The 12,214-nt window shown below is 42.5% G+C and overlaps 1 protein-coding gene across 4 annotated transcripts in view; it reads left to right on the forward strand.

The window, feature by feature from the left end:
- bmp7b (bone morphogenetic protein 7b) overlaps nt 1-11,982 on the forward strand; it is an 84,869-nt gene extending 72,887 nt beyond the window's left edge. For 2 of the 4 annotated variants that reach the window (XM_078419261.1, XM_078419259.1), the window contains 5 exons: nt 3,957-4,105; nt 8,017-8,214; nt 8,703-8,779; nt 9,464-9,574; nt 11,487-11,982. In XM_078419261.1, the coding sequence (XP_078275387.1) occupies nt 3,957-4,105; nt 8,017-8,214; nt 8,703-8,779; nt 9,464-9,574; nt 11,487-11,636 (685 nt within the window). In that variant the 3' untranslated portion in view covers nt 11,637-11,982. The remainder of the gene's footprint in view (nt 1-3,956; nt 4,106-8,016; nt 8,215-8,702; nt 8,780-9,463; nt 9,575-11,486) is intronic. The other 2 variants (XM_078419260.1, XM_078419262.1) reach the window with 2 other exon arrangements.
- Nucleotides 11,983-12,214: the final 232 nt, after the last annotated feature.

Genomic DNA, 12,214 nt, shown 5'->3' on the forward strand with positions numbered 1-12,214 from the left:
GGGCATTTCATCGTCCGTGAGCTGAGCCTCCGCCAGGGCAGAATAGTCAATGCCAGGCGCCACCTCGAAAACGTCGTCGACGGCAGGGCGAGACAACGCGTCGGCTACCCGGTTCTCCTTCCCCTCGATGAAGCGGATGGAGGTGGTGAACCCGGAGATGTACGCCAACTGCTGCTGCTGCCGTGCGAACCACGGGTCGGAAACCTTTGCCAGGGCGAAAGTGAGCGGCTTGTGGTTCGTGTAAGCAGTGAAGGGGCGCCCCTCCAGGAAGTAGCGGAAGTGGCACACCACCAGGTACAGGCAAAGGAGCTCGCGGTCGATCGCTGTATTTAGTCTGGGCGTTGTTGAGGTGCCGGCTGAAGAAGGCCAGGGGCCGCCAACCCCCATCCGTCAGCTGTTCCAACACGGCACCAACCGCTGACTCCAAGGCATCCAACGGAGTCGGGACATCCTCCCGCGGGTGCACCAGCATTGTGGCCCGAGCAAGGGCCTCCTTCGCGCCGTCGAACGCTGTCACCGCCTCGTCAGTCCACTCGATGTCCTTACATTTGCCCGCCAGAAGATACAGCGGCCGCATGATGTGGGCCACGGATGGCACAAAACGGTGATAGAAGGCAACCATGCTGATGAACTCCTGCAGGCCGCGCACAGCGGATGGATGGGGAAATCGGCGGATGGCGTCGACCTTGTCCGGCAGGGGAACCACGCCTTGTGTAATCACGCGGTGGCCGAGAAAGTCGACGGTAGTCACCCCAAACTGGCACTTGGCGATGTTGACAGCCAAGCCCTGCTCGCTGAGCCACTGACAGAGCTGCCGGAGGTGGGCCCAGTGCACCTGCCGCGGGTGGCTGGCCACCAAGATGTCGTCGAGGTAGACAAAAACGATCTTGAGACCACGACACACCCTGTCCATTAGCCGTTGAAAAGCCTGTGTGGCGTTCTTATGGCCGAACGGCATACGCAGGAACTCGAACAACCAAAACGGGGTAATGATTGCCGTCTTGGGCACATCCGCCGGGTGGACCGGGATCTGGTTGTAACCCCGCACCAAATCCAATTTGGAGAAGACAGTAGCCACGGCCAAATGGGCGTTGAAGTCCTGGATGTGGGGCACGGTGTATCAGTCTGTGGCGGTAGCAGCATTCAGCCGCCGATAATCCCGAAAAAAGGTCGCCAGCCCCCGCTTGCCTTGGGGACCATGTGGAGGGGGGACGCCCATGGGCTGTTCGAAGGGCGGATGATCCCCAAGGATTCCATCGCGCGGAACTCCAGCTGGGCGGACGTGGCTTATCGGGCGGCAGTCAGCGTGCTCGTGCGTGGAGGGGCAGGCCGGTAGTTTGTATGTGATGTACCACCCCGTGCTTGGGGGTCGATGATCGGAACTGTGGGGTCAGGATGTCCGGGAACTCGGCCAGGACCCGAGCAAAACAGGAACCAACGGACGACTGGGGGCGTGCAATCGGCTCATCCAGGTGCAGCGCGATTGGCTCCATCATGGCGGCGTGGGCCAGGCGCTGCCGCTTGACGTCCACCAGGAGGGAGTGAGCCCGGAGGAAATCGGCACCGAGCAACGGCTGGTAGACATCAGCAATGGTGAACCGCCAGGAGAAATGACAAGACCCGAAAACGAACGGGACCGTGTGAACCCCATATGTATGAATGGCCTAGCATTCGCCGCAGTGAGGACGGGCCGCCGCTTACCAGAACGAATGTCCACCAGCGAAGGGGGCAGGACGCTCAGCTCCGCCCCGGCATCCACGAGGCGAAGAGGCGGTGAATCTGGCCAGCCGCCGCGGGGACTATTGGCAGCCGGCCCCGGCGTTTCCCGGAAACGTGCATGGCTGGCGGCATTGTCGGGCTGCAGCACCCCAGCGCTGGTGATAATAGCACCAGTGCCTCCTGCCGGTGCCGCTTGGAGCCTGCTGGTGCGGGACTGCAGGTGCGGAACCAGCAACGGCCGCGGGGGGCAGTCGCACAGGCCTCTGGGGCACAGCTGTCACTCCCTGCACAGCTCCCCCGCCCCAACCGGAGGAAATCGGGCACTCCGGAGTGACGGCCGGGATCCTTCCCAACCTGTTACACACATGCCATTCCCCCTCCCAACATGTGCTTCATCAACGTAACCTTCTTGGTCCCTTGCTGAAAATTAGCAAGCTACCTCCCTCTGCCTGATAGTCCATCTCTCAATCTCACCCTCTCTATTGACTTTTGGTCCATTGGAAATTCCAGATCCCACTTCAGTATTCACTGAAAAGGTCACAAACATATTTCATCTTATAATTTATCTTAATATTGTCCTTGAAGGGATTCTGATTTTATGCTCACATTAAATTGAATCATATTTTCACGCACCACAAAGGTAAAATCCAATATCTCATTATACATCTGTACACAAGGTATTGTGTGCAACATGGTGTATGCTCAAGAAGAAATTCCGAACTGCCCATCTTATGCATTGAAGGGACAAAACCGTGGTTTATAATCAGATTTGCAGCACATTAGTATAATTCCCTGTGCCAGAATGGTAAGACCCAAATCTTTCTTGGTTTTGTGCCTTGGACATCATTATAGTGGAAACAGTAAGCTGCAGCCGCCAGTGAAGAAGGAACCAGGGATAAACTAGACACAAAATGCTGGTGTAACTCAGCAGGACAGGCAGCATCTCAGTCTGAAGGAGGGTCTTGATCAGAAACGTCACACATTCCTTCTATTCAAGATTCAAGATTCAAGATAGCTTTATTTGTCATCCAATATTGGACGAAATTCAGTCACCCACAGTCCAACAATAAAAGCATTAAATAAGCATTAAAATTACACAACCCCAAAAAACCCCCAAAACACAGTCCAACAATAAAAGCATTAAATAGGCATTCAAATTACACAACCCCAAAAACCCCCAAAACACAGTCCAACAATAAAAGCATTAAATAGGCATTCAAATTACACAACCCCAAAACCCCCAAAAACACAGTCCAACAATAAAAGCATTAAATAGGCATTCAAATTACCCAACCCCAAAAACACACAAAAAAGAAACATCCATCAAAGAAACATCCATCACAGTGAGTCTCCTCCAGTCCTCTCCTCACTGTGATGGAAGGCCACAATGTCTTTCCCTTCTCCTGCTGACCTCGCCCGCAGTCAGGTTGTTGTGGTTGCAGGCCGCACCGGACGGTCCACAGCGGGCCAAGCCCAAGGCGAGTCGCAGCCGCTCCCGCAGCCTCCGAAGACGGCCGGCTCCGCCGATGATAAGTCCGATCCGGGGCGGGCGAACCAGAGCCCTGGAGGCCGACAGCTCCAGGAGTTGGGCCGATGGTAGGCCGCAGCAGGAACGGAGACACCACCCAGAAAACAAAGGTCGGGTCTCCGTTCGGAAGGGACACATATTTACAATGTTACAGTTCCCCCCCTCCCCCCCACATACACACATAGTACACAAACACAAAAACACCACATCACAACTACAATTAAGACAAAAAAAACAACAAAAACACAAAGACAAATGGACCGCAGGTGAGCCGCAGCTGCTAGGGCAGCGCCGCCATTCTATCCAGAGATGCTGCCTGTCCCGCCGTGTTACTCCAGCATTTTGTGTCTATCTTCGGTGTAAACTAGCATATGCAGTTCCTTCCTACACACCAGGGATAAGTTGTTGTCTGCTTGGGCAATGGTCCACAGGTATCTGCATACACTTACAAACATTTCTATGTCCCATGTGACATCAATATATTATTAAACCAGCTATAAAATTGCATAAGCTTCCTCTGTAACATTTTAGGATTTTGGTCAATTCAGTGGTTGGAAATATAGGCAATAAATAAACAATATTACGGTCCATTTTGTATAAAGAAAATGAATAGATCAGGTAGAATCTACAAATGAAGTAAGAATCAGCAGAGAATCTTTTTATCAAAGGGTATTAGGAATTTACTTAACTTCCCCTTATTTTCTTTCAGCGAGTCCGACTTGTTTCCACTGGATTCTAGAACTATTTGGGCTGCAGAGGAAGGGTGGCTGGTATTCGATATAACAGTCACTAGCAATCATTGGGTGGTGAATCCAAAAAATAATTTTGGCCTTCAACTCTTTGTGCAGACAACAACTGGTAAGATTCAAACTATGCCACTGCTGGCTTTTCTACCTCTGCATTTGGGGAAAAGGTTAAACCACAAAGGGAAACTTGTATCCAAATCCCTATCTCCATCCGTGCAGTATTAAATATACCTGTATATCTCTATACGTACACCTTAGTATCTATGCACATACCCATATCGGTATCTGAACCTGCATCTTCCTTTAGCCTCACCTGTAACCTTATTGGATAGTGATCCTACAAGAATTTCAACATAAGCTGCTCAGTGCGAAAATAATCTGGTCAACATTTTGCTTTTCATCAAGTTTTGCAGTAAGTATATTCAAGTGGGTTGGTACATGTTTGGCAATTCAATTCTATCAATTTTACGCTGATTAAATTGTATTCTACTTGCACATGTAACAATAACATACCAATTATGTACCTGACATGTTATTGTATCTGTATTTAACACAGGGGCAAAAAATGGGTACAAAAAACTACAGATTGAAATATGTGCAGGTATAGCGGGCACATGACACACATGATAACACAAATAGAGGCACAGATATTGGTACAGGTCTAGAAGTCAAGATTTTTTGGAATTTGCATCTGTGCCCAAGTTTTCATCAGTATTAATACTTTATTGCTCATGTATCGATTCCAGAATCAAAGCCTAAATCATCATCTGTCAGTTTGTCAGTTTCTGCACATTCACCACTCCATTGTAATCTGCATGGCAAGCCTGGGCCATGTATTTTAATCTATGTGCATGAAATGGTATTTAAATCCACATAACATACCAGTCTCTCCCCTGCTCCTGTACTGGCATCTGCACTTTTATTTACATTATAGCTTCTGGCTTCACTATCTGCTCTCCCTAATTCACTTCCGCCACAATCTTGACTCTCCCCAATGGGAGGAGAAAGACATGCACACGATTGTAAACTCCAATAATCGGCTATATAATTGTTTTGATTCCAATTGTTAATCAGGTGGTTTGGCTAGGTGCTTTTTGTTGCTCCCTCTTTGACAAACATGGGTCCCCAGTTCTTGTGCTGCCTTAATGGCACACGTGTCCACGGTTTCCATACTCCATTAATATCCGCACTCCCTCAATGACATAGCAGAACCGCAGTTGCGAATGAGGCCCCAGTTCCTGAGCTCCCTTTCAACTTACCAAGTTCACTGGAAATTTTATGATACCATCAATCTGTAATGGAAGTGAATTAAAAGTTCGTTGGAACATTAATTAAAATAATATCCAACAGATCCAAAAAACTGCCAGTCTTGCACCACCAAAAATCCCAAACATGCTGAATAAACAGTGTTTAGCCATACAAAGTTTAGTCTGTCCAATATGATAGGATATCCAAACATAGTGCCTCGCACAAAATAGTCATGTTTTCCTCATGAAGCTCTGCTTTAAAGCATGTCTTTACATGCAGATAAATGTCTAGGCCTTTACTTCAAAGTATCACTTAGCAATGACTATTAAAGTGATAAATTCTAAACTACACAACAAACATATTAATTGAATCATAATACAGCACAAAAAGACTCAATTTAGCCCACCAAATCCATATTTTTCTGAAGAGTAATCTAGTTAGGCCCTTTTTCCCTTCTGTTCCCATCTGGTTGATTTTTTCCAACTATGTTGATTAATATTAAATCTGTGTCTATTGATCGACCAGGGAATGCATTCCTAGATGGAATGCAATTATGACAAGCAAACGGAATCTTGTTTTTTTTGCGTCTGTGCCCTTAAACGCTTATTTCTCTCATTAGCAGCTTTTCAGCCATTTAAATCATTTATTTTTTTATTCTAAACACCTCCCTCAAATCTCTGCTTGAATTTCTCTGTTCTTCAGGGACAACGTGTTTTAGTCTTTTCACACATACTGTTCTTTCCTGGTACCATTCCAGTACCACTCTCTCTCGTCAGAGGAAGTACAGTGCCCTCCATAATGTTTGGGACAAAGAACCATCATTTATTTATTTGCCTCTGTCACCCACAATTTGAGCTTTGTAATAGAAAAAGAAAATCACACGTGGTTAAAGTGCACATTGTCAGATTTTAATAAAGGCCATTTTTATACATTTTGGTTTCACCATGTAGAAATTATAGCAGTGTTTATACATAGTTCCCCCATTTCAGGGCACCATAATGTTTGGGACACAGCAATCTCATGTAAATGAAAGTAGTCATGTTTAGTATCTTGTTGCATATCCTTTGCATGCAATGACTGCTTGAAGTCTGCGATTCATGGATATCACCAGTTGCTGGATGTCTTCTCTGGTGATGCTCTGCCAGGCCTGTATTGCAGCCATCTTTAGCTTATGCTTGTTTTGGGGGCTAGTCCCCTTCAGCTTTCTCTTCAGCATATAAAAGACATGCTCAATTGGGTTCAGATCGGGTGATTGACTTGGCCACTCAAGAATTGACCATTTTTTAGCTTTGAAAAACTCCTTTATTGTTTTAGCAGGTCTGGGATCATTGTCCTGCTGTAGAATGAACCACTGGCCAATGAGTTTTGAGGCATTTGTTTGAACTTGAGCAGATAGGATGTGTCTACACACTTCAGAATTCATTATGCTACTACCATCAGCAGTTGTATCATCAATGAAGATAAGTGAGCCAATACCTTCGGCAGCCATACATGCCCAGGCCATAACACCCCCACCACCGTGTTTCACAGATGAGGTGGTATGCTTTGGATCTTGGGCAGTTCCTTCTCTCCTCCATACTTTGCTCTTGCCATCACTCTGATATAGGTTAATCTTCGTCTCATCTGTCCACAAGACCTTTTTCCAGAACTGTGATTGCTCTTTTAAGTACTTCTTGGCAAACTGTAACCTGGCCATCCTATTTTTGCGGCTAACCAGTGGTTTGCATCTTGCAGTGTAGCCTCTGCATTTCTGTTCATGAAGTCTTCTGCGGACAATGGTCATTGACAAATCCACACCTGACCCCCGAAGAGTGTTTCTGATCTGTCGGACAGGAGTTTGGGGATTTTTCTTTATTATAGAAAGAATTCTTCTGCCATCAGCTGTGGTGGTCTTCCTTGACCTGCCAGTCCCTTTGCGATTAGTAAGTTCACCAGTGCTCTCTTTCTTCTTAATGATGTTCCAAACAGTTGATTTTGATAAGCCTAAGGTTTGGCTGATATCTCTACAGTTTTATTCTTGTTTCTCAGTCTAATAATGGCTTCTTTGACTTTCATTGGCACAACTTTGGTCCTCATGTTGATGAATAGCAATAAAAGTTTCCAAAGGTGATGGAAAGACTGGAGGAAAGACTAGGTGCTGAGAGCTCTCTTATACCTGCATTAAGGAGGCGATTAAACACACCTGAGCAATTACAAACACCTGTGAAGCCATGTGTCCCAAACATTATGGTGCCCTGAAATGGGGGGACTATGTATAAACACTGCTGTAATTTCTACAAACCAAAATGTATAAAAATGGCCTTTATTAAAATCTGACAATGTGCACTTTAACCACATGTGATTTTTTTTCTATTACAAATCTCAAATTATGGAGTACAGAGGAAAATAAATAAATGATGGGTCTTTGGCCCAAACATTATGGAGGGCACTGTAGTTGGACATGGACAAGAGAGGTTTAGCAGGTTGTGGGCTTAACACAGGCAAATAGGCCCAGCGTAGACAGAGCATCTTGATTGGCATGGATGTGTTCGGCAGAAGGGCTGTATGTTTCCATGACTTTCCAATTGATACCTTTCAAGAAATATTTCACTTGATAAGTTTATAATCCATCTAATTTAGATGAGAGAAGACCTATTTTCATCTGATATATTTTCTTGATAGTCTTGGCAAATTATGGTCTGTGGTGTCCCATCCCACAGATCGAAAAACAGCATGGAAATACTAGACATATGAATATGAAGAATAAACTCATTCTTGGTCTACTTTTTCTTAAAGGACAAAGTGTTAATCCCAAAACAGCAGGAATAATTGGAAGATTTGGACCTCAGAATAAACAACCATTTATGGTAGTTTTCTTCAAAGCCACTGAGATCCACATCCGGAGTGCACGATCAGCAGGAGGTAAACAGAAGAACCAGAGTCGCTCTAAGTCTTCCAAAGGTCAAGATTCTTTAAGAGCAACTAGTCTAACAGGTAGATAAATACTATGTTCACATCTCTCGTATGTTTTTTTTAATCATTCATGTTAAAAATGTGCTTATAGAAAGATCCAACAAATGACTCAAGTCCATTTTAAATCTTCTTATGACACTTCTTTACACATTGCTTGTCAAATGCAGATCATACAAGTCCAGAAGTTATATCATTCAGACACACTTTGCAGAACCAAAGATATTATTGAAAAAAAGTTAATTTGAAGAAAACTCCAATTGGGAAATTGAGGAGTGTACACACCTTCAGATAAATGCAATTATAATTTATATATTCCAGATAAACAAAATATTTTTTGGCTGCATAGCTTTCTTACCTTGGTGTTGCTAAGAACTGAATAGTTCTTTCAAACTTGATCGATTTCAAATATATCTGCCAATGACATGACCCAAGATCATAGTGGAAACAGTCAATTCAGAGTTCATGTTTATATTCATTTATTAATGACTTCTATCTTTTGTTATTACCAGAAAACAGTAGTAGTGACCAACAACAGGCCTGCATGAAACACGAGCTCTATGTCAGCTTTCGTGATCTAGGATGGCAGGTAATTCCAAAGATTAATGAATTTTGAAAATTTTTTGTTTCTAGTCCAAAATCATTCTAGAATTTTATCATCTTCCAATCTTTTTTTGGGACTAAACAATTGTAAAGGGATTCTATTCCTAAATATCCATGACAGCTGTAGATTTCAACCATTGCTGGATGGCATGAATTTTATTGTGTAATTATGTTACTTAATCTTCGAAAAATGCCATAAATTAGAATCAGAATTCTGCAATTTCATTTAGACTACTAAATCCCCTACTAAGTTAGTGCAGTTAGCTTACCCCCAGTGGTAGAACATTAACTGTATTAGCAGTTAGAAGATTTGATGTTCAAATGTCACTTAGCAGATAATAACTCAGATGCAATTTTGACATCAAATTGAGGAAGTCTTACTCTGTACCTTGAAGTTGATTTGGTGAAATGGGTAGGGTTTTAATCCCTAATTAAAGCACAATTTGCAGTGTTATCTTCGTAAAGTTGCATTCATTACAAAAATCTAGACCCAAACTCTGGTCTGGCTTATTCACCCTAACGCTTGAGTGAATTCTAACCATGTTATTTTTTATTTTACTCTTGTTTACTATTAAGTTGATATTTGTAGGATACACTTATAGATTTGTAAAACACAGAGATTTATCTGGATTTTTTTCCCTTAATGCGTGTACTATTCCCCTCTTTGAAGGACTGGATCATAGCACCCGAGGGATATGCTGCATACTATTGTGAAGGAGAATGCTCATTCCCACTGAACTCATACATGAATGCTACAAATCATGCTATTGTTCAAACTCTGGTAAGTACTGTAAGGCACAAGAGGAAATCGGATGTCAATGTCTGAAATTTTTGAAATATTGATCACAGTAATTCAGCTTTCAGGCTCATTCATTTTTGAAGTGACCCTGGCATAAAACACAGCACATAAATGATCTTTTCTGAGGGTATTATGGGTAATTAAACCAAAATCACGTCAGATGCACATTTACAACACAAAAATCTAATGACTGTTGGAAGTATAGAAATCATTACGTCCTGCAGGCAATGCTGATTTGAAAGAACCAATGTCATTTTGGAGTCCAGTGCTTCAGCTAACATCCTCTTGTAACCTAACCTTGCTGACCATATGTTTAATAATATCAAGGGTTCACAACCATGTTCAAGTCAGTTGTTGATTGATGCTTATTAGTTGTTGCTCCAATTATAGATTTTTTGCGGTAGTTTATAATGTTCTTTAAAGATTCTAAAATCTATAAACACTGCGGCAAATGTTAAGGGATGTTATTCAGATTTCAAGACATCTGCTCTATGTACACTATGTATGCAGTGCTCCCCCTGACATGGCTGGTGTATGTAATCATAAAATGTAAATGTTACTGAATGGAGGAGGCTATTTAGCCCATCGTGACAATCCAAGAACCAGAATACCCAGGTCTGTCCATGGTCGTTACAGATCACTAACTTCTTAGTATAAATATGAGAGTTTCTGTCTCCTTCATCTCTTCAGTCAATGAGTTCTAAACTCCTAGTACTCACTGGGATGAAAAGAAAAACCTCCCATCCTACTACCTGCAACCTATGCTTCCAAGCGCATCCATCTAGCTTTCCATAATTATATTCAGCTCATTTTACTTGCCAGAAAACAACCCAGCCAAGTGTGTCTCTTTTTATAGTTAAATTATTCAGCCCCAAATGCATCCATGTTAAATCTCCACTCTATGAACTCAAGTACTACTATATCCACAGCGTGGTAACCAGAACTAGTCACCATACTCTTGCTATTCCTGAACTAATGTTTTATAATATATATTATGCCTAGGGGGATAAAACAATAGTTTAATTTGTCATTAATACCAAAATTGTGTTTGATTGTGTGGAAGAAGGTTTTAGACTACTGGAAAATATCACTTGACTAGTTAAGTGGGCACAAAAGTGGCAAGTGGAATTCCATTTATGATAAAGGAAGCGTCCAATTTTTTTTCTTATCACTATCTCTGTCATTCAGGATCTACTTACCTGTTCTCCATACCCCTCTTTTCTTAACCGTGTTCAATAGACTACCAATTACCATTTCTTCATTTGTCTTTCAGGGCACTCCCCAAATTAATTACTTCAAAGTCCCACAAATGGAATTCCACTTGCTACTTTTGTAACTAGTCAAGTGATATTCCCATTTAATACACACTTGACAGACAGCCCCTCACTTTTTTCAGTAGGGTGTTGTAAGGGTGAGACAATTCCAGTCCAATATCAAGCCTTAAAAAGGATATAGCTTGGTTAAGTCTATGCTGCATTATTTGGCTGGGCTGGAGAGGAATTTCTGCACAATCTAGTAAGATCTATTCCTGAGCATTTGCACAAAAATACATGGTGAAAATTGAATCAAACTACAAAATACTACAAAATACATGGTGAAAATTGAAACTAACAGACTGTCAGTACACATGATCCAGATTATTATTCAGACAAGTTACAAGACCTCAGTTGCTGAGAGATAACTGTTTGACATCAAATAGGTGGCCTCAGGAGATGAAGCAACCTGTGTGATAAGGGGAACCGCTATCTAGGAGAAAGATTATTATTTAATCTTGAAACATATTTCCCCAAATGTGCTTTGTTTATATCTAATTATGTACCAAGGGTTGGTTGTACGGTATGTACCCAAGAAGTGTCTTCTAAACAAAACATTTCTTTCTTAATTTTACATTCAGGTTCATTTAATAAACCCAGAGAATGTCCCGAAGCCATGCTGCGCTCCCACACAGCTCAATGCCATTTCCGTGCTTTACTTTGATGACAGCTCAAATGTCATCCTAAAAAAATACAGGAATATGGTGGTTAGAGCATGTGGGTGTCATTAGCACCTGAGAGAGAGAGAGCAATCAACATCTGATGACTATTGGAAACACACTGTCAGTCATGAATCCCACGTGACAAATCAACTTACTTTCTAACCCAAGGTGGTTTTAAGGAAGATCTAACCACAAAATGAGAACATATTTTACCTTGTTTATTTTTATTCAATCTTTACACAATATTTATTTTTAAAGGCCTATTATGTATCAATTTTCTCTGCATTAAGAACACGAGTGAAGTCAAATGATCTTTGATGGTCTTTCCTATGAATTGGACAATTCATATTTTAATCAGCAGATTTCTGATTACCTCTGAATACAAGATTTTGTCATTAATGGAAGAAAACATTTTCGAACAATTTATACACTGCTCCACTGAAGGGCATATTTTATTTTCATACCAGGATAGTGAAAACTTCAAACATAATAAATTTTCGATATGTAGAAAATTAATAGGCAGGGAATTTAAAGAATAAAAAGGACACATCTGAACCCAAGTCTGTGCAGAGTTAACCAAACTTAATCAGAGAGGTGAAGGGATAAATATCATGATCGCAGTACCTCCTGGAGAAAGTTGGGAGGGG

The sequence above is a fragment of the Rhinoraja longicauda genome, chromosome 22 (assembly GCF_053455715.1).
Source record: "Rhinoraja longicauda isolate Sanriku21f chromosome 22, sRhiLon1.1, whole genome shotgun sequence".
NCBI classification, from domain to species: Eukaryota; Metazoa; Chordata; class Chondrichthyes; order Rajiformes; family Arhynchobatidae; genus Rhinoraja; species Rhinoraja longicauda.